The 22,445-nt window shown below is 52.9% G+C and overlaps 1 protein-coding gene across 6 annotated transcripts in view; it reads left to right on the forward strand.

Moving 5' to 3' along the window:
- The window catches only part of CDH23 (cadherin related 23), a 438,655-nt gene that overhangs the window by 174,362 nt on the left and 241,848 nt on the right, over positions 1-22,445 (forward strand). For all 6 annotated transcript variants that reach the window (XM_047759777.1, XM_047759776.1, XM_047759778.1 and 3 more), the window contains exons 8-9: positions 1,479-1,607; positions 8,840-8,918. In XM_047759777.1, the coding sequence (XP_047615733.1) occupies positions 1,479-1,607; positions 8,840-8,918 (208 nt within the window). The remainder of the gene's footprint in view (positions 1-1,478; positions 1,608-8,839; positions 8,919-22,445) is intronic.

The raw sequence follows: 22,445 nt of genomic DNA on the forward strand, positions 1-22,445 counted from the left end.
CCCTGGCTGAGAGCTCTCACCATGAGTTGTCCCTGCGCCTGGGCTGTGGGTCCCCTTGTCATGGAGGCCGAGAGTCCATCTCCACTGTGGACCCTCTGCCCAACTCCTCCTGCCTCCAGACTCTCCCCTTCCTTGCTGAGCCCATGACACATCCCTGAAGCTGCTCTGCCCTCTCCTTGGCTGCCCCCCAAGGATCTCGGGAGCAACCAGCCCCTCCTTCCTCCCCAAGGCTCTGCGCTCTCTGGAGGGCAGGGGCAGGCACATAGCTTGCATTGTTCAGGGCACCCCAGACAGACCAAGGCAGATTTTCTCCTTGGACATTCACTCCTCAAATCCCAGACCAGGGAATTTACAAGCCCCAGAGTCCATAGAGGTCATTCCAATGAGTCCTTTCATCTCGCAGAAGTGGAAATTAAGACTTCAGAAGGGAAGAACGCTTATGCAAGGTGACCCAGCAAGTCAGTGACTCGGCTGATGTTAGGGCCCCAGATCAAGATAGGGCAAGGGTTTATGTTGAAGGGACCCGAGTTTGAGTCCTGGCCATACACTTACCAGCTGTGTGACTCAGGGCCAGTTACTTGACCTTTCTGAGTCTCTTTCTCTCTGTTCCATCTGAATAATGGGGCACATAATACCTGCGAAAGCAAATAAGGTGTCTAGCATGGTGTCTGGTATATAACCTGTGTTTAGTGTGAGTTTCTCGTCTTGTTGGCTGTTGTTATTCAGCAGCAGCAACTGTTTCAACAGGTTATCACTGCTGAGGGTAATAGGAGGGGGGTCTCTGGTTTCTTCTCTTTCATAGGACCACATTTCCAACTAGAAGGGTCTAAACATTGCCTGCCTGGCCCCATGGCCTGCATGACTTCTTTGGATTCTTTCCCAGAGTCCCCCAAATGTCACATGTCCTGGAGCGCCCCCTACTGGTTCTACCAGAAAAGTTGCTTGACGGTAAACCTAGAGTGCAGAGCAGGGATGCAGATCCCGGAGGAGACCCCTGTGTGGTCAAATGGCCTTTCTTCCAAGGAACCCCCACCCCTCTTTGGATGCGAGGGGGCAGAAAGTGGACATGGAGAGGGCCAGCGGTCCCCTGGCTGAATCCAGAGAAGGAGCCAAGGGCAGCACCATCCTTTTATCCCAAGTCCATCATTCCGCCCACCAGATAGCCAGGGTGGTCAGGCCTAGGCCAGGCTGGCAGCAGATGAGGCTCTACCCCAACCCTGATTTGTGACAGTGAATAAGCCACCTTCCACTGGGCCTTGGGGACACTGTTTGTGTTTTCCTGTACAGGTCAGTGGTCACTGAGGGTTCTTAGCATTCCTGAGCTTCTGTGAGCTGATGCTTTTCCCTGTGGGAGTGTTGGAGCACATATGTGCATGTGTGCACACATGTTTGTGCCCATGGGTGTCGTGTGTGTGTGTCCATGTGTGTGCACATCCACCATCGCTGAACCTGAGGCTGTGTGTTCTTTGTCCTCTAAGGATCAAGACAAGACCAGACCCCTGTCCACCCTGGCCAACTTGGCCATCATCATCACGGACGTCCAGGACATGGACCCCATCTTCATCAACCTGCCTTACAGCACCAACATCTATGAGCATTCTCCTCCGGTAAGACTCTCCCGGCCCTTAGAGACTTCCCTCTGAGCTTCTGGGAGGGATGGGGCCCTGTTTGGTGGGGCAGGCTCCTTGGCATTATGCACTCCACCAAACTCCTATGCATGGCAGTGATGGGCGTCCCAGCACAGTGAAAACCGAGCCCTTCACTCTCTCCTTTCATCCCCAGAGGGCTCTGAGTGCCAAAGTGCAGAGACTGACTAGTGCAAGGGAAGGGGGCAGTTCAGTAGGATTCATGTGAGATGATGGGGATGCCTGTGGAAGATCCAGCCTGGGCTGGAGAGCAGATTTGGACTCGGCCAGGCTCACCAAAACCTCAGTGGGCTGAGCCATGCCCCTCATGGGTCCACTGGTCAGTCTGCCTTTCTTGGCCAACCAGTGCTGCTCAAGATGGTAGCCCCTTGCCCTCTGCCCTGCGGGCCCTCTCAGGCTCGGCTCCTCCTTGAGAGCTCACAGCTCTAGCTGCCCCTCCTCACTGTCCAGGCTCTGGGTTTCTCAAGGCTATGTTTTCAAGAGATACACCTGATTGGCTGTGCTCATAATTATGTGCCATGTCGCAAGGTCATAGGTTGCCAGCCAGCCTGTACACAGGCTGCCTATGAGCCCGGTGTCCCCTGTGGCCCAAGCAGCCATGACAGGGGGTCTCGGAGAACAGAGCGTGTCACTGCCACAGGGAAGGGGCTGTGGGTGGGTGGCTTTGCTCAGCCGAGGGCCAAACAGGTGGGGACAGGCATCCCCTGTCCGGCAGCCATCCGTGCTTTTGTACAGACTAGGGTAACACACTTGCTTTGTGCTGATGAATCAGAAAAAGGCGGCTCCTCTGGGCAGACACAACTCTGGATGTGAAGCTCAGGGAGTGGCTCTGTGGAAAGAGAACTGCACCCCTCCTTCTGAAGGAACTCAGCATGCTTAGGGGAAGGACACAGCTTTGGGAGCAAAGGGGGTGCCCACCTGAACACGTGGATATTCAGGGCCCTGCCTGCACATCTGCACAGGCCTGCAGCTTCGGGTACAGGTGAGAGGCAGGCTCCCCTGAGCAGCGTGCAAGCTGTGCTCCTGGACCACCACAGACCAGGGAGCCTGCCCCCCAATTGGGGACCATGGTCCGAGCACCGTGCTTCATCTCCAGGTGTGAGGGGCTAGGCACTTCCTTCTTGGGGCCACCTGAGGGCTGGAGGATCTGACAAGCAAGGTGCCTTTTGGCCTCCTGTCCCTGTTTCCAAAGCTGCTTCAAGGGTAGAAGGGGACATCTGAATGTCTGCACCTTAGCCCTCTCTTTCTGGTCCATGGGCAGCAGGAGCTTGGGTTTTTGAGCCTAAAGGCTGCCTCCACCGAAACCTCTTTGCTAAGCCCACATGTTCTCAGCCCCAACCTTTCAGGTGAGGTGGGCCCTTCCACCTGCCCTGGCCACTAGCTGTCCCCTTTTTATCACTCAGTCCTCCTGCCCGGCTTCCTCACCCTCAGCTTCCCTGCTGAACTGTGAGAGGTGGGGGAGTGGCAGGAATGGGGTCTGCTGTGGGCATAGCACACCATGGGTGCTCAGGAAGTTTTTATGGAATGAATGAATGAACAAATGCTGCAGTCAGACCAGCCCTCTCACTGTCCTGCCATCCTCATCACCTCTGTGCCTGCTTCCATCACCAATCCGAAGTCCACCCAGCTGTTGGTTCCCAGATCACTGACCACCTTTTTTTTTTTTTTTTTTTGTCCTTTTCCTTTTGCTAGGGCCACTCCCGTGGCATATGGAGCTTCCCAGGCTAGGGGTCTAATTGGAGCTGTAGCCACCAGCCTACACCACAGCCACAGCAGCACGGGATCTGAGCCACATCTGCGACCTACACCACAGCTCACGGCAACACTGGATCCCTAACCCACTGAGCAAGGCCAGGGATTGAACCCGCAATCTCATGGTTCCTAGTTGGATTTGTTAGCCACTGCGCCACGACAGGAACTCCTGACCACCTTCTTTAGAATTTTTTTTTTCCTGGTTTTATTGTCACCAGCTGGTAGGCATAGCCATCCCTCTCCCCCAACTCTGGTGCAGTTCGCGCTCCCTGTGCTGCCTAACTTACTGCTGAGCTGTAGCCACACCCGTAAACTTCAGTGATACGTAAGTGGGTTATTTTGGGGCTCCTGGTCATCAAGGTGCCTGAGTCTTTAGGATCTGGTCTCAAAGCTTCCACAGGCCTCCCAGGGCATGGCACCCAGGGCTGAGTGTAGGGAATACAGGCAAAGCCAAATTGTGGATTGAAGTGGGGCCGTGATGGTGGCGGGGCAGTCAGGGAAACCCGGAGAAGGTCCCTGCACTACAGTGCACTTGCTTGGCGACATCACACAACCTCCAGACCGCATCCTCCTTGGAAACTGGGGCAAAGGCCGTCTCAGTAGTGCCTCACAGGGCTGTGGGTGTTAGGGATGGGAGCACCCAGCAGTGCCGTCCTAGCAGACATTAGAACTCAGTGGTCAGGTGTTTGGATTGGGTAGGGGGGCGGGGATCCCCGCTTCAGCTGCCTCTCCTCAGAGTCTCATTCATCAGCAAGAGGGGCGTGGTGCCAGCATCCTCCGAGACCCCTCAGTGTGTCTTATCTTTCGCCGCATCCCTGTATCGTAGCCAAGGAATACGAAATCACACTATTACTACGCATGTTCCTTTCAGATCTATCAATTTCTGAGTCCTTCCACCCATTCATTCCATTTTTCACTCTTTTACTCATCCTGAAGAAGCTTATTAAGCCCCTGCTGTGTGCAGGGCCCTATGCTAAGTAAGCCACACCCTCTCTTTTCCAGATGATTCCAAGGCTCCTCCTAGGATGATCCCTCAGAACAGACAAATGGGGCCACTCCTGCACCCTTTATGCTCGGTCTCTTAGCCTCTGATCCGGTTCTCCCTCAGGTTGAGGGACCTTGATATCTCTTTGCCTGGCCAGGGCTGTCCCTTTGACCCCGCGAGGGCACTAAAGCCCGTGCCTGGGGGGCTCCCAGGGAGCAGACCTGAGTCCCCCTTCTTGGGCTGTGACTGGACTTAGGGGAGCCAGACAAGGAAGTAAGTCTGGGGCTTCGGCCTCTCCCAGCACCCACAGCATCCCCTCCATGTCCACACATCTCTGCCCTTCCTCGGGCCTCCATGCTGGAAAGTTTAGCTCATCTTTTGCATGGCTTCCCATATACCCGAAGCCTGATTTTTCCAGGCTCTAATCAGTTTCCGTGCCTTGGTCTGGGCCCTCTATGTCCCTTTACAGTGTGGAACCCTGATTTAATGCAGCCTTTCCCAGACTGGGCCAGGGCTGAGTAGCCCACAGCCTCCTCAGCTCCGCTCCAGGCCCAGGGACCCTGGTGTCTTCCAGCCCCAGCCCTGCCTCTGCTGGCCTGGGGCCTCCACCCAGACCCTCACCCACACCCCCTTGCTCCCCCTCTTTATCTGCGGCTCCCAGCATGTATGCCTCCCTCTATCAGTGTATCAGGTGGGCATGCCTCATCTAAAGTGTATATATTACCTAATAAAATCCTTCTTATTTGGGATTATTGCATCAAATTTTAATTTCCTCACTCGAGCAGCAGCATGTCGGCCTGCCCGTCAGTGAAGGACCGATAGAAGGTGAAAAGAGCGGATAAACTGCACAAATTACTGCCAGCCGATGCCTATCAGCCCTTTGACTGGAATTGACTGGAATTAAGGACTGAGAAATAGGATTTTCTGCCTCAGAATCTGCTGTGGCAGCTCTTGTCGGAAGTCCCCTTCAGCCCCCACCAGCCTCCCCCCGCCCGTCCAAGGACGCCTCCCATTCCCGAAGCAAACTGCACGTCCGCCTTTCAAGTCTTTAATCCTGTCATGGAAATGGGGTGGGGGCAGCTGGGCTGGCTGGGAAGGAGGTGGACGGGCCCCCCCGAGGCTCCAGCTTTCAGCCACTGTCCTGGCCTGCAAATTTGGAAGGAGGCAGCCCCAAAAGAGAGAGACAGGTTCCTTCTAGAGCAGTCCCAGTTGCTGTCAACTCCCGATTTCCCTACTGGTACCCAAGCCTCAGATGTAGGGCTGCCTGGCACCCCTCCCCCAGCCCGTCCCAGCCCTCCGTCTCCCCCAGTCACCTTCCCCGACCCAGTCCCACTCACCACACCTCATAACTTTAAGCAAATCCCCACCCTCAAGCCTCAGTCTCCCCACATGTACCCTCACTGTGAGGGGGCGCGAGGGAAGAGTGAAGGAAGCTATGCAGGCGGCCCAGCACATGGCTTGGCGCACAGTAGGTGCTCTATTAATGCTAGCTCTCCCTGTGAGCTCCTAGCTGTTCTCTCTAAGGGATGCCCAGAAAACTCCTTACTTCTCAGGCAGGTACCATCAACCTGGAGTCCCGGGGAGTCTGCATTTGCTGAAATTGTTTGGAACGTGACATGCGTGCATTGTCTGGGAAGACGTGTCTTAGTTTTCATCAGATATGCCTGGTGGTTCCAGGCCCCAGTGAATAGTGATAGTCCCTTTAATAGCATTTGATGTGTCCCAGATACTATTTCAAGGGTTTTATGTGTCTCACTTGCTGAGATGTGGGAACCGTTATACCCATTTTATAGATGGGGAAAACTGGGCAGCGAGCGGTGAAGTAGCTCACCCAAAGGATTCAAACCCAGGCAGCCTGACCAGAGTCAAACCCTTAACCCCCTTGCTGTTCTGATCTTCCCACAATAAGGAGTGGGAACTCGCAGGCCTATGTGCCTTTAGGCTCATTTCCCAGCAGGCCTCCTCCTTGCAGTGTGGGTACCTGTAAAGGGAAGAAGCCCCATGGCCAGGTGGGCCACATCTCTAGCCCTTCTGTGCCCACCCACCTGCTCTCTTGACCACACCCTGGTGCACCCCCAGCTGGGGCCCCTCTCTGGAGCGCCAGCCAGGGAGAGTCTCCCCCAGAAAGGGGCCGAGCCCCATGGCGGGCTCCTCTCCATCCCCCATCTTTGGAAATAAGTTGCTGTATATTGAAAATATAATCACTGAGACTCTGAAACAAGAGCCGTGGGTTCCCAGGAGCCCCCATTCCTCCCCATTAATTCCTTCTCATAACATTTCCAGTCTTTGTGGCTGCACTTGTATTAAAAGCTCAGGGTTTTATTAAAAATGGATTTATTTATCCAAAAAGAGATGAAACCTCAAACTTTGTCAAGAGCCCTTTAAAGCTCACTTCGTGGAAGCTCAGGTGTGGCTCTTCCTGGGGAGAGCCAGCCTCCTTGTCCTCTGGTCCTGGCTCGCCTGCTGGCCCCCTCTGAGCCCCTCCCACCCACGGGGACTCCAGGCTGCCCGGGCAGGGCTGCTCACTGGGAGTGCTCCCAGAGCTCTGAGGACTAAGAGTCCCTTGGCCACCAGCTCCCCTCTTTGCATAAGCCAGCACTGACCTGCTCCCAGTCCTCCTGAGACTCACTGTCCTGAGCCGGATCAGCCCTGACAGCCCTTGTGTACCTGCAGGCATGTAGCTGCCCCTTGAAGCTTATTGTTCAGTGACTCTCTGGAGTGGAGCTTGGGCAGGCACTGGGCCCAGTCAACCTGGCAGGCAAGTCCCTGCCCTCAGCAGACCAGGGGCGGCCAGGGCACCCTCCTGCCAGAATGCATGTGGGGCTCAGGTCAGATGGGGCTGTAAAGAGGGACCTGGCCCTGTGGTCAGAAAGCCCTTCCCAGCAGCTGGAGCCTCAGGCCAACATCCTTTACTCTCAGGTCCTCCTCCTGGAGCCAAACTCGGCCTCTCCTGTGTAAGGAGTGATCCTCAGAAAAAGTAAAGCCCCTGAAAGCATTTCCCCAGGGGGCAAGGGGGGAGAGCTATTAGTGTAGAGACCCTTCAAACCTAATGCAGTGCTTCCCAAATGACTTCCCACGGACCCCCGGGTCTGGGGCTGTTAACAGATGTTACATGAAAAGAGTCGGTCTTCAGCTCAGAAGGCGGGGAGAACAAACATTAACAGATTTCTTTACCACTTAACTGCTTCTGGGAGCCCTTACCACACTAATGCCCATTGTGCATTTCCAAGGGCAGGATGGGGGAGGTACGTTTTCCCATATTTGGCATGAACGGAGGCTTATAAAGTGCATGGCACATAGCCACGGCTTCCATAAATGACAGTCATCATAATTACGGCAACTTGTACAGACGCCGCATCACCTGGCAAGTAAGCAGTTGGAACCAAAGTACTTGAACTTGAATCCTGGCTTCCCATTCACTCCTTGGACCTTGGAAAGGCCACTTTACTCATGGCCCTCAGTTTCCTCATCTGTAGAATGGAGCTCTCTCCTGGGGTAGTTGTGAAGGTGAATGAGTTAATGCATAGAAAGCATTTGCAGCAGTTCCAGGCACAGAGCGAGGGCAGGAGAAGGGCCTCTGCAGCAGCAGGTACTCGGATCCTCAGAACCCACTTCGGGAGATGCTCCTTTAATGGTGTCTTTCTCTGACTTTGTAACAGTCTGTTTCCCCCCAGGAGGTCTAGCTGGAGCTCCTGCCTTGGGGAGGGGGGTCGGGATCTCCCCAGGGGATGGGGACAGGGCTGACCTGCTTTCTAGCAGCCAGGGAAACGGCAGCCTGGGCCAGATCCTCCGGCTGGTGTGAGGAACCTGGAGAGCAGAGTGAAGGTTGCCCTGGGCGAGGGGCAGCTCAGCCGGTGGTGGTGGTGGTGGTGGTGGTGGTGGTGGTGGTTGTTCAGAAGACTGTGGTGGCCTCCAGAGTTGTGCTCATTTTAGATGCTCACTTTCAGAATCTATGGTGCTTTCATTTATAGAGTGAGTGATCCATGATGTTCTCCTTTACTCAGGCTCTAGTGAAAACAAAGTCCCAGGGTTTTGCGATTATTCATATTAAGATGGGACAAACTGAAACCAGAGAGGTACAGCACCCCTCCTGAGGTCACACAGCAATTTGATGGGTGGTGGAGATAGAGACCAGCTCTCTTGTCCCCCTGCTGGATGCTCCTCCATCAGCACTTCTTTCCTGGGTGGTTCATCCGAATGAAGGGAGAACGGGAGGGGAACGGGGAGCAAGGACATCAGCAAGATTGGGCCTCTCCAAAGAACACTGAGGTGTTTGCCTGGGGGCCTTAGTGTAGGTCTCTGGGACCACGGGGACTGCTGAGCTCTGCACACTTGGCACCTGCTTCCTCGGTTCATCACAGGGGGAGGGAAGCTTGGGGGCCAGGACAGCTACAAAGAAGAAGAGCAGCCTGAGCGCTGGGCAGCCAAACTCAGGTCCTTCCTCTCTCCCATCCAGGGCACGACGGTGCGCGTTATCACTGCCATCGACCAGGATAAAGGACGTCCCCGGGGCATTGGCTACACCATCGTCTCAGGTAAGGCCCAGGCTACCCTGGTCCCCCACCCCCACCCAGGAAGAGCCATCCTAGGAGTGTCAGGCTCTGAGGGGCTGAGGAGAGGTCTGTGGGTGTGTGGGACGGTGACATAAGGGGACCTGTCCCCAGGGACTACACTGGCCATAGGCCCTGGACAGGAGATTGACTGGATGAAGGAGGGAGGGACGGGGAGGAGAAGAGGAGTTTGGGATGGAGCTCAAGGTGCCTGGGGCTGCCCGGGTGGTGCTGCGGGCCAGGTGCATGTGCCGCTGGCCAAGATCTCAGGCCTCTGGGCACTTTGGGGCTCAGGGTCCTTGGTGACTCCTTTCTAACCTGTGTCAGTTCTGGGGTCTTCTTTGCTTTTCTTTACTTCCTTGAGGAAAAGATGGCAGTTTTTACTTCATTTTGGAACTAATACAGCCATAGCTTTGGCAGATTTCATGCTCTTTTCACATATCTGACCATTCGAAAGCCTTGTCTGGAATGTTACTAGGAGGCACGGAAGCCCCCCCGTCCCACCTGATCTCTTGGTTGAGCAGAATAGTGACTGAATGCAAAGAGGATTCTGGTTGATGGGACTCCTGACCCCATGTCCCCACCCAAAGACTAACAAAGGAGCAGCTCCTTGGCTATCTTGGGAACAGGTGGCTTTGGAACAAGGGAGCTGGTGAGAGGTCCAGCAGAAACTGCTCACCCACACACAGATTCTGTCCTTGTCCTTCCATACCCCACCCCCACCCCTGCTCCATACATGGCCTCCCTGCCCGGCTTGCTGGTGAGTGAAGGGTCAGCCTGGTGCATCTGGGCAGCCCATACTGATGGCCAGGAGGATGGTAGGCTACCAGGCCGGTGTCTTCCCCATTGCCCCTCCTTACCACACTGCCAAGAGCAGAGAGTGGCATTTGGGGGGGAGGGGCATTTTGTCCCTAAAGCTCAAAAGGCACCAATGTGTAATGACCACAAGCATGGACGGAGTCTCTTGAGCCTGCTGCCTTAGGTGGCTGTCCATACCTCAGTTTCTCATCCACAAAATGGGAGCAATAAAAGTACCTACCTCTGGAGTTCCATTGTGGTGCAGCAGGTTAAGGATCCAGCGTTGAAGCCACTGCTGCGGCACAGGTTTGATTCCCGGCCTGGGAACTTCCACATGCCACAGGTGTGACCAAGAAGAAAAGAGTACCTACCTCAGGGGGTTCAAAAGTCAGAAGGCAACATATGTAAAGAGCTTAATTAACATAGGTAAGGTACTTTATCAGTATTAGCTGTTATTATCATTACTGCTAGCAGCTAATAATACCTTTGGGGTGCTGGGGGTTAGCTGGTGGGCGGGAGACCCCTCACATCCTTGGGATGCAGGAAATCAGGGGTGTTTGGGGCTACCTGTGACCTGCAGCTGCTAGCATGTCTATTATTGTACTTCTAAGCCCAGGATCCAGAGTACATGTCAGACGAGCTCATGTGGTCAGCAGCAGCAACGGCAATGTGGGGTTTTGGTCCACTGCTCCCCCCACCCCATTTCCTCCCCATTCTGATGCCCAGCCCAGGACTCAGCAAGAGTAAAGCCCAGTATATACTTGTAAAATGGAAGGATGGATGGATGGAGGGATGGATGGAGGGATGTCACTCTGGGATAGTGGGTTTTCAAATTCCAGTATGCCCCCCTGGGGCTCCTACCAAAAATGCATAGCCCTTGTCCCCCATGGAGAGTTTCATTCTATAGGCCTGGGGTATGGCCAGGAAAGGCCCTTTCTCCTGGCACCCCAGATGCCAGTGGTCCTTAAGCCAGGATGTGGGGAAGAAAGTCCTAGGAAGGAAACTATTCTGTAGGAAGGCAGAGTGCTCCTGGGAATCAGCGAGCCCTCTCCAGGTTTACAGAGGAGAAGGGAGGCTGATGCTGGCACTGGTCTTCTTCCAAGTTTGTCAAATTGGAAGCAAAGCAAGTGTGTCCCAGTGACCAGGCTTGTGCTGGAGATCTGAGAGAACACCAGTGAGCCCCAAGGGTGGGAGAACTGGGGACCTAGTAGCAGTGCGAACCACACCCAGCTATGTAGGGGAGTGTCTCCTCATCTCATTGTCTCTGGGCTGCTTCCAGACATACCCCTAGATGGGAGGAGGAAACATAAAACCAGGATCTGGCCTGAGGTTGTGGCCAAAGGGAAATTACTGCTGTGACCCTGGGAGGCCGTCCTCCAGGGCATTGGTCCATTTCAGGTCCAGGCTGGCTGCCAGGCCCTCAGGTCCCGTTTAGCCTTCAAACATGGCCTGAGCCACCCCCTTTCCCCTGAGCAGGAGGCTTGGCAGGGGGGGGGGGGGGAACAGAGCTGCAGAGGCTTTGGTATCTGGACTGGGCTCTGGAGCTTAGAGTCTGGGGCCAGTTGCCTGCGGCAGCATCCTAGGAAACTTCCAGGGACACACTCTCCTGGGCCAAGCTCCCAAGTGCAAACAACAGGATGAGAGGAGAGACCCAGGGAGTTCCTGTCATGTTGCAGTGGAAATGAATCCGACGAGGAACCATGAGGTTGCGGGTTCGATCCCTGGCCTTGTTTAGTGGGTTAAGGATCCAGCGTTGCCGTGAGCTGTAGTGTAGGGAGGTCGCAGACACGGCTCGGCTCTGGTGTTGCTGTGGCTGTGGCTGACAGCTACAGCTCTGATTGGACCTCTAGCCTGGGAACCTCCATATGCCGTGGGTGTGGCCCGAAAAAGCAAAAAAAAAAAAAAAAAAGAGCGAGAGACCAAGGATATGAAACTAAGTAGGGGATGTGTGCGAAGGTGAGGACAAGAGGGGGAAACTCCTGGAAGGCCTGGAGCACTTAGCATAGCTTTATAGGATTCCTGTTGCCAGCACAGATGTGCCTTGAGGGCTTTTAGAAAGGATGACAAATGGGTTTTCTCTTACCTGCCAACTTTGATTGATGGGTAATGGCTGCCTGATGAGGACCAGGAAGCCAAACAGGCTCAATTGGTAGAGGCTGCTGTGTGTGCGGAGATGGAGAGGGCACACTGCAACAACTGTCTGCCATCCTCGGAGAGATAGCCCTTGGATCTCGTGCACAAAGTGGCTGCTAGGTCCTCATGGTTACGGGTGATTTCCCCCCCCGCGTCCCGACCCCTCCTCAATCCTTTTCAGACAGCTTGAGGAAAAGGCAGCCCTCCTTCTTCCCTCTCCGTCTGAGCTCCTGGCTAACCTGTCTGCCCTCCTCCCCTGGGCCTGGGCCAGCGTGATCCGCTGTGATCCAGCCTCAGCGCAGGCCTAAGCAGGCTGACAGGCAGGAGGGCAGAGTCCCCAGGCGAGCAGGTGGACAGAAGGCTAGGGAGTGTCCTCTTCTGTACGTCCCTCGGCCAGCGTAGACACTGCTGCGATGAACAGTGATTGTCTCCCAAGGGCCTGGCCTCGCACACCTGCCTCTCCAGGGGTGATAAGTCGCCACCCTCTCCCAGGCGGCGTGGCCCAGGGTCTATTTGGCTTAAGGCAGGAAGAAGGGACGGGTCCTTTCACACTGATGGCCCACACTAGCCCTGGGTGCCCGTGGGAGCCTGCTCCAGCCCAGGTGCTCTGCAACCATTTTCACTTGAAAGAAAGAACTGAGGGCTTCCGGGGCTCCCAGAGCCAGGTGCCAGTCCTGAGGGTCCGGCGGGTGACCAAGTCTCCAGGCACCTGCAGAGCATGGGCAGATGGTGGCTCTGTGTGCAAATGCGTCGACACAGGCCTGAGCCCACGGTGATCCATGACCCACGGTTAACCTGCCTGGCTCCCTGAGGCCCCGTCCCCTCCCGGCTGTTTATAGGCCCTGCAGCTGGGGGGATTTATGTCCACACATCAGCACTTTCCCCCTTACTAATGACCCTTTTGTTGGCCAAGAACAAAGAGGCCTTCAGAGATAAGTTATGGCTCCATTGCCATCAATTTGTTCTCGGCCTCTTGGGGCCAAACCACAACTGAAGAATGACAAGTTTCTTTGCCATGGAGGACCTGGCCCAGGCCCCATCACTCCCTCCGCCTGTGCCTGCGCTGCCCCTCACCAAAGGCATTGCTCCCCTGGGGCCTGACCTCGGGAGCTCTGCGGGCGCCTGTCCTCAGTGGCCAGCCCAGCCAGTAGTCTGAGCAGACACCCTTCTAGGCCAGAGGGAGATCGTCCTATTCTAAGAGGCAGCTGCATCCCCACCCTGCAGAGCACTGGACTTGGGGTCCAGAATTGTGGGTTTGAAGCCCAGAAATGCCACCCCCAGCAGGATGTCCAAGCAAAGCATTTGGTCCTCTTAACCCCATAAGCCTCATCCAGGAACGGAGGTAATAACTCCCATGGCAGATAAGACGGTGCCAGAGAGAGAGACTCTAAAGGGCCATAAACTATTAAGTGTTATTAATTGGCAACGAAAGATCCAGACCTGGGATCCCTCATTTCCTCCTTCATTCATTTATGTGTAGAGAAGTGAGTGGTTGAGAGCACAGGCTTTATAGTCGCTGTCCAGAGTGGGGGTCACGAGCTGTGCTGGCCGATACCGTGGCCTGTGTGGCTATAAGATAAGCCACAGGATTTTGAAGACTTCGTATGTTAAACCGCTTGCGGAATATCTCAATCACTTCGTATATTGATGACATGTTGACATGGTATATTAGATATATGGAGTTAAAAATAACATTATTAAAATGAATTTTACCTATTTATTTTTTTTCATGTGGCTACTAGAGGATGTCAAATAACACATGTGGCTCACATTCTATTTCTACGGGCAGCTCTATTCCAGAGTTAGACTGCCCTGGCTCGCCTTCTGCCACCGACCCGCTGTGTAACCTTCTGGGCATCCGTTTTCCAATCTGTAAAGTGGAGGTGATAGCAACCGATGCCTCACAGGGGAGCTGTGGGGATTCAGGGAGCTAAGACGTGGAAGCACTTAGAGCACCTGAATTTGCAGGAAGTCTCAACAAGCGGGGATTCTTGATAGCCACCCACAGTGGGCTGAGGGCTTTCTCTGGGCCAAGAGCTGATGTCCTGAGAAAGCTACAGTGGGGTAGGGGTGGGGAGGACGGATGCTATGAAGAAAGGCTGTGCTGGTAATTGTGGACGTGGAGTCGTGGCTCCTAGGGGGCCTGCTAGGCTGGTCTTTCTACTTTAATGCATGTTCAAAAATATCTGTCATAAGAAGTGAGAAAGCGTCCATGGGAGGGGGCGCCTCCCCAGCCGTCCCCAGGTGGGGAGGCTTTACAGAGGAGAGGTCACGTAAGCCACCCCGGACTGATGAGCAGGAACCAGCCGGGATGGTGAAGGGAGAGTCTGCTGCAGACAGAGGACCAGGGTGTACCAGGATCCCAGAGCAGGAGAGAGCGCTGCGGTAATTGAGTGTGGCTGAGCACAGAACCTGAGGGAGGCCATGGGCAGAGAAGGCCACAGAGCGCGCACAGCCGACCCTGCAGGTGGAAGGCCCAGCCTAGGAGAATGCCAGGCCCTGGTCCTGAGAGCAGCGGGGAGCCAGCTTAGCAGGGGAGGGACGTGATCAGGGGTGTGTTGTGCGCAGCTCAGGGTGAGTTGGGGGAGGGCAGGCGGGAGCCATCAGGTCAGCAGAGAGGCTGCCATAGTGTCTCCCAACTGGGGGACATCACAGTGGGGACATAGAGACAGAGAGGGCCAAAGGATGGTGAGGAAGTAAGTTGACAGGAGGTGACTAGTGAGACAGGCGGTGAAGGTGCAGGAGGAGCCCAGGGCTGGCCCTTGGCCTGAAATGCCTTTAGAGCCCCCTGGGGCAGAGAAATCACTTTATTTAACTTCCAGCTACTATTCGTTCCAGAGACGCACCCTCTCTTCCCAGTTAAGTGACCTGGAGGGAGTGACTAAAAGCCTTGAAGCATCGGTTTCCCCATCTTTAATCTGGAGCCAGTGGTCTTTCTCACAGAGTTGTGACGAGTAAATGAGACCATTATATCAAACAAGTGGCATTTGGGGCACGTCCACCATAGGTCAGCACAGAGTAGGCCCTCAACCGATGTCAGCGCTTTTCCTTCCTGCCTACCACCTGTCAGGATGCAGTGGAAACAAGCATGCCTCTTGCTGTCAGCAGCCTTTCTTCCTCGCTATGGTCTCATTTATGAGTCAAGAAGCAGGCTCTCCCAGGTGGCCAGGAGTCCAGGTTGGAAGCTTCTCTTAGGACTCTGTCCTGCCATTCATGTCCTGCCCAGACTCTTCATCTCTTCCTAATCACTCATCACAGGCAGCCCCTCTCTGAGAGGCTGTGAAGCAGTGGTTCTCAAAGTGGGGCCTTGGACCCACAGCAACAACAGCACCTGGGAACCTGTCAGATATGCGAATTCTCAGGCCCCACCCCAGAACTACTGAGTTAGACGCTTAAGATGGGGGCCAGAAATCTGTTTAACAAGCTCTCTGGGTGGTTCTGATGCTGTCTGAATCCTTTTCCCCCGCATTGGAAGCATTTCCATTTTCCACAAACACTGCATTGATGAGTTCTCTCACTGGATTCTCTCCTTCCTGCGAATGGTGCTAAACGGAGCCTTCTCCAGCACCAGAAGGGCCCAGGCTACCCTGGGGTGTGAGGATTTGGTGAAGAAGCCCAAGCTAGCACTGTGCACTGTGTCCTGCATTAAAGCCCCCATCTCAGCCCAGACTCCACTTTCTGGGCTGACGGGGCCTAACCTCTCCCGTTAGCCCTTTCCCCATCCAACCCCACTTCTGGGCCTTCTGCAGTTCTGTAGCATCCCCCAGAGTGAGGGAAGGGGAGCCCCATTTGTTGAGTTCTGCTGTGTGCTAGGCCCTGGCTGGACCAGTTTATCCCTCACAACAGGTGTGTGAGGGAGACACAATTACTCCACTCTCATAGGCAAGTAAAGCCAGGCTCAGAGACATTCATAGACTGGCCAGAAGTCACAGCTACAAACAAAAGAGCAAGGATTTTTTGTTTTGTTTTGTCTTTCTGCTTTTTAGGGCCACACCTGCAGCATATGGAGGTTCTCAGACTAGGGATCGAATTGGAGCTACAGCTGCCGGCCTACACCACAGCCATAGCAATGTGGGATCCAGGCCATGTCTGCAACCAATACCACATCTTGTGGCAACGCTGGATCCTTAACCCACTGAGCAAGGCCAGGGAGCGAACCTATAACCTCATGGTTCCTAGCTGGATTTATTTCCACTAAGTCACAACAGGAATTCTTTTTTTTTTTTTTTTTTTTTTTGAGAGCAAGGATTTGAATCGAAGTCTCTTGGGTTCTACAATACAGCCAGTTTCCAAGACGACAATGGTTCTCAAAGTGTTGTCTATACCAGCATCACCCAGAAATTATTAGAAGTGCAAATTTTTGTACCCCACCATAAAACTGAATCAGAAACTCTGGGGATGGACTTCCTATTGTGGCTCAGCAGTAACAAACCCGACTAGTGTCCATGAGGATGTGGGTTTGATCCCCGGCCTCGCTCAGTGGGTTAAGGATCTGGTGTTGCCATGGGCTGTGGTGTAGGTTGCAGACACGGCTCAGATCCCACATTGCTATGACTGTGGCTTAGGCCAGCAGCTGCACCTCTGATTCCACTCCTAGCCTGGGAACCTCCATATACCATGGGTGTGGCCCTAAAAAGCAAAAGAAAGAAAGAAGGAAGGAAGGAAGGAAGGAAGGAAGGAAGGAAGGAAGGAAGGAAGGAAGGAAGGAAGAAAAAGAAAGAAAGAAAGAAAGAAAGAAAGAAAGAAAGAAAGAAAGAAAGAAAGAAAGAAAGAAAGAAAGAAAGAAAGAGAGAGAAAGAGAAATAAAAAGAAAAAACCAAAACTCTGGGGGTGGGGCCAGGTGACACTGATGCTGCAGGTCTTGGGACCATGCTTGAGAAGCTCTGGTCTAGAAGAGCATGTGTCATCAACAGGCAGTATCTCCCCCTAAGGGGGCAAAAATTTGTTCTAAGGGGCGAAAAAAATCTTACTCCTTTTATGTATATATGATATCTATGGTATAATTTCATGCAGGCAAGGGAAGCAGTTGGTGAAAAAAGTTTCAAATGGCTAGGGAGGTCAGGAGAACACACGATAATGGGAAAAAAAAAGATTGAGAAACACTGGCCTAGAGTAAAGAATAGGTGAGCAGTATCAGGGCCAGAACCCCTCAGTGCCAGCTTGAAAGGCAGTGGTCACACACGGGCACCTGCCCAGGTACGTCAGTGAAAGACAAAGCCCTCAATTGCCACTTATTGGATTTTTCTTTTCCTTTTTTTTTTTTTTGCTTTTTAGGGCTGCACCCACAGCATATGGAGGTTCCCAGGCTAAGAGTCAAATTGGACCTACGCTGCTGGCCTAGACCACAGCCACTGCAACGCCAGATCCCAAACCATGTCTGCAACCTACACCACAGCTCACAGTAACACTAGATCCGCAATCCACTGAGCACGGCCAAGGATCGAACCCTCATCCTTATGGATACTAGTCAGATTTGTTTCCACTGCACCACAATGGGAACTCCCTTAATTTCATTTTTAATGCTGCCAAGTGAGGCACTTCCTTGAAAAGACCTTGAACATTTTGAAGTGAAAGCTGTGTGTGTGTGTGTGTGTGTGTGTGTGTGTGTGTGTGTGTGTGTGTCTAAAGAGGGATAGAGAATAATCAGATAGTCATATGGCCCAAGTCCACACCCCTCCATAAACCCATAACTAAATCAGGCCCGTGGCCATGGCGTGGTGGGGGCAGCTACTGCAGGAGACCATTGTTTGAATCACTTCAAAGCCCTCGTGATTAAGCTGCTTGGCATTTTTCTGTCCCCAAGAGGTAAAAACTCAGGAAAGTAGATGTGCTTTGGAAATCTGAACTGCACACCAAAAACCCTGGCTTGGGGTACACAGGGGGTGCTTGGAAGCATCAGAAACCTCAGGGCCTCTGGCCAGGAACCATGAAGAATGACCCACATGGCTGGAACAAGAGGGAACCAGGGAGGAATTGGGGCAGATCAGAGAAAAGTGATGGGGCCAATTGGTGGAGGGCATTCAAGGCAAAAGACATGGGTTTTTGAGCATGACTGGGGTGGGAGGGTCATCAGAAGATTTATCTCATGGGAGTTCTGGATAATCAGAACTGGAAGCACTAGAATGAGAGTGATCTGCTAATATGCTGTCTCACCAGTTTAAAGGAGGAGTGGGGGTTGTGGTGCACGTATACAGGAGGGAAGTCAGCAAAGTGATAGACTGGAAATAGATGGTGCATGAGAAGAGGGGGCAAAGAAGCTTCTAATCTCCGAGTCTAGGTTTCTGGGGTCCTGGTGGTGGCCTAAGCATATTCATAAGGAAAGCTGATCTGCTGACCCATGTCAGCACATGTACCAGAACTCTCTAATCCCTTACCAAGGCAGACATCTCTAATTGATCCCAGCACACTTTCCCACTGAACCTAGATGGGCCTCCAACCCTCCGTCAGCCACTAGTAGTTGATAGACATTCCCTCAAGAGCTGGAATGAATGTGCCCTCCAAGATTTATCCAGTTTGCATCCCATGGTTCTCTTCTTTCAATAATATCTAGGGATGGTGTCTCTGACCTTTTAAAAATTAATTAAACAAATATTTACGGTTCTCTCCCACCACCATATCAAAACAATGCTGTATCATGCTAACACTAAATTCTTCCTGGTGAGCCACAGGAGAGCCCACACTTCATTCTCCCCCTGATCTTTCTCCCTCCTCTCCTCAGGGGTACCCTTCTTCTTTGCTCCTGCTCCCCATAGTCTTCTGTGCCCTGCCTTTGTGATAAACCCAAGTCTCCATTCTCCTCTTTGTCAGTACCCGTGCCTTGCTCCTTGCTTCTCTCCCATGAATCACATTGGTCAGTGGACTTTTAAGACCCCCCTTTCCGCCTCTCCTCTTTCCCACACCCTCTTCATGAGCAGAAGTCTCCAACCTTTGCTCAGGACACTCTGGCACCTCCTGTGGGCCCCGTGTCCTGTGGGAGCTCCCCCATGACCTTCCAGTTAGCCCCAAGCCACACCTCTTCTGCTGCACCCTGATTCCACCTCCACAGCTGGCAGGGGATGGGCCTTAGCTCAGCCCAGGAACTGCTTCCCTTCAGGCCTGGGGTCTGGCAGACCCGCCTGTTGGGGCTGCTTTTGGGGCTGAGGCTCATTCTAGTTCATGCCTAGAGGTTGCTTTGCAGGGGGAGGGCGGGAGGGGGGTGTCGCATCTACTCTAGTTTCCTCATGTCAACAGGCATTTGCCTTTTTAAAAAATGTGGCTCTTTTCTAGTTTTTCTCATCCCTAAATAACTGTTTTGTATTAGACTTCTAGGGGCTTTGAGATCCTTGGAGGGTTATGAAATTCACCAGAATGTATTCTTTCTTTCTTTCTTTCTTTCTTTCTTTCTTTCTTTCCTTCCTTCCTTCCTTCTTTCTTTCTTTCTTTTTCTTTCTTCCTTCCTTCCTTCCTTCCTTCCTTCCTTCCTTCCTTCCTTCCTTCTTTCCTTCCTTCCTTCCTTTGTCTTTTTAGGGCCGCACCTGCGGCATATGGAGGTTCTCAGGCTAGGGGTCCAATCTGAGCTGTAGCCACCAGCCTACGCCACAGCAATGTGGGATCTGAGCCGTGTCTGCAACCTACACCACAGCCCATGGCAATGCCAGATCCTCAACCCACTGAGCAAAGCCAGGGATCGAACTTTCGTCCTCATGGATGCTAGTCAAATATGTTTCCGCTGAGTCACGACAGGAATGCCTTCTCTTTCTGTCTTAACTTGGCACACTTGAGGCACACAGCACTGATTTAGACAATCTTCGGCTCATGATCAGCATTGGTTCATGTGTGGCCCTCTTTAGTTTCATTATTAATTTTTGAATAATATTGTGGACACACGTGAACCCACAAACCCAAGAGCTTGACCATCATACAGACCTCACAGCTGCCCATGGTCCTTCTCTAGCCCATCCTCTGCCTCCGCACCCCCATACCTACCTCTTTGAATCTTGCATTTATTTTCATTCCTTTGCTTTTCAAAGATATTTTGCCAACTATGCATGTTGCTTGGATTTCGTTGTCTTTGAACTTTATTTTAAAAGTACCGTGTTATACACAGTCTCCTGGGACTTGTGTTTTCCATTCAATATGATCTATCAAAGATCCATGCCTCTTTTTTTTTTTTTTTTTGGCGTGGCTATCATTTGTTCATTTTTATTACTGTCTATTACTTCAGCATGTGAAAATATCACAGGTAATCCATTTTCTTGTAGAATGGTATATGAATTGGTTTTTGCTATTACAAACCACGTGGCTGTAGGAACATGGTGGGGGAGTTTGCCTTGGGCTACATGCACCCTCTCTCACCCTCACACTAACCCTAGAACGCAGCCGGGAAGAGCTGTCTTACGGATAAGGAAACCAGACCCGCAGAGCTCACGAAACATCCTTAGGGTCACATAGCACGTACATGGGGGCAGGGGCACTCAATTCAAATCCAGACCTTCCTGCTTCTGAAAACCACATTCTTCTTGCCACCTATTACTGTTCCGCCTGGGAAACTGAGTGATGCCTGTCAGCCCCTCAGTCTGGGTGCTAGACTGGAATCCTAGGGTTCATTCATTCTTTCACTTAACCAGCAAATATTAATTGGCCACCTACGGTGTCCCAGTCTCCATGCCAGACCCCAAGGACCAACAGTAAAGGGAAAGTTGCTGTCACTGCACCCACGGAGCTCACATTCTAGTGGGAAAGATAAATAAGGGCAACATCTCCTGGTCACGTTAAGTACTGGGAAGGTGCACCAGCATGAGGAGGAGATAACTGGGGCAAGGGGCCACTTAGGAAGGGGGGTGTCAGGAAAGGCTGGATCGGGGGACTTCAGTCACCTGCCTCAGGCTCCCCAGGTTATGGGCTTGAGAGGAGATCTCATCCCTCCCACCTCAGAAAAGGTCTCAAATATCTTTTGGGGGCTTTGAACCTGCAAAGAGTCCCTCTAAGCAGCTCAGATTGCCAGCTCCCTTTTTCATCTGATTCCCCGGATGACTGCTCAGCTTTCAAGGCAGCCCCCAGCCGGGGCTAATCTGAAATAAAAGTTTTTATTTATCTAGCTTGATACCTGGTGCAAGGTTAAATCATACAAGAGAAAAAGCAATAAAAGAGAAAGATTAAGCGTAAGGCGCGGTCTTAGGCATGCCCTTTTGCAATATGGTTACAAAGATATTAAGCCTCAAGTCACCAACAGTCTCACGCTGCTGTTCCCTTGCCTCTCTGGGCCCAGCTCAGCCAGAGCAGGAAGGGGGAGGAGAGGATGGTGGTGGGGGCCTCAGGAGGGAGACACCCTGGGGTGCCCTGCAGAGAAGGGTGAGTGAAGCAGATGGAGTTCTGGTAGCTCAGCCTGTCAGCCACCTCCCACCCCCACGCAGCTCTGATTCATGACTTCCCGGGGGAACAAAAATGTTGACATCTGCACCTACGTTCCTGTCAGCATCTCCATGTCATCAGTATTTATTGTGTGCCTGCTATGGGCCAGGCACCCTGGAGAGAGAGTGGGAGAAATCTTAGTCACGGGCTCTTCTCACAGCCAGCCTGCCTCAAGTCTCAGCTGACCTTGAGCAAGCTACTTCTCCTGTCTGTGCCTCAGTCTCCTCATCCGTACAATGGGACTATTAATAGGGTTTATCTAGGAGTTCTGTTGTGGCTCAACAGGTTCAGAACCCAACTAGTATCCATGAGGATGCGGGTTTAATCCCTGCCCTCCCTCAGTGGGTTAAGGATCCAGCATTGCCATAAGCCGCAGCGTAGGTTGCTGATGTGGCTCAGATCCTGCATTGCTGTGGCTGTGGTGTAGGCCGGCAGCTTCAGCTCTGATTCACCTCTAGCCTGGGAGCTTCCATATGCCACAGGTAAAGCCATGAAAAAAAAAATTTATCTAAAACAGTATCATCTGATTGATGACAAGCACATACAAAAATAGGTATTAGAGTTCCCCAGAGTACAGGTGATAATGGACTATCTAGAAATGCAAATGTCACTGGTTCTTGCCCTTCCACCCTGCCTGCAAAACCTAAGACTACAGCTCTGTGCAAAACCCCCAAGTGGTTGCAGGGGCCCCTACACAGTGGGAAGGGAGGCAGTTCCCACGCACTGTCTACCTGACCTGCTCTTTTGCCCTCTACCCCTCGTGGGTGTCCCTTGCACAAAGCCAAGTGGGTAAATCACCTGGGACTCGGCCCTCAGCAGCCTCCACAGCCACTGGAATGGTCTAGCCTCCCCTGGATGCTCCATGACCATGAGCCAAAATGGATTGTGGGCAGAGACAGCGGCTGCTCGTCTCCCCTCTGCAGCTGCACTTGGGCTTGGGCCCCACAGCACCCTTGTTGGGCCCCTTTGCACTGCATGCCCCCTACCTCCACTCTTCAGTCCTTCTCTCCAGCAGGCCCAGACAGAGCCATGAGGATGTCATGCCACCCACCTCCCCGACTCCTGCCCCTCCTACAGAGCCCATGCTGTAAACAGAAATTTAAAATGTGTAAAAGGAGTTTCTGTCATGGCTCAGCCGTTAACCAACCTGACTAGTATCCATGAGGACGCAGGTTCAATCCCTGGCCTCGC

This window comes from Phacochoerus africanus, chromosome 15 (assembly GCF_016906955.1).
Source record: "Phacochoerus africanus isolate WHEZ1 chromosome 15, ROS_Pafr_v1, whole genome shotgun sequence".
NCBI classification, from domain to species: Eukaryota; Metazoa; Chordata; class Mammalia; order Artiodactyla; family Suidae; genus Phacochoerus; species Phacochoerus africanus.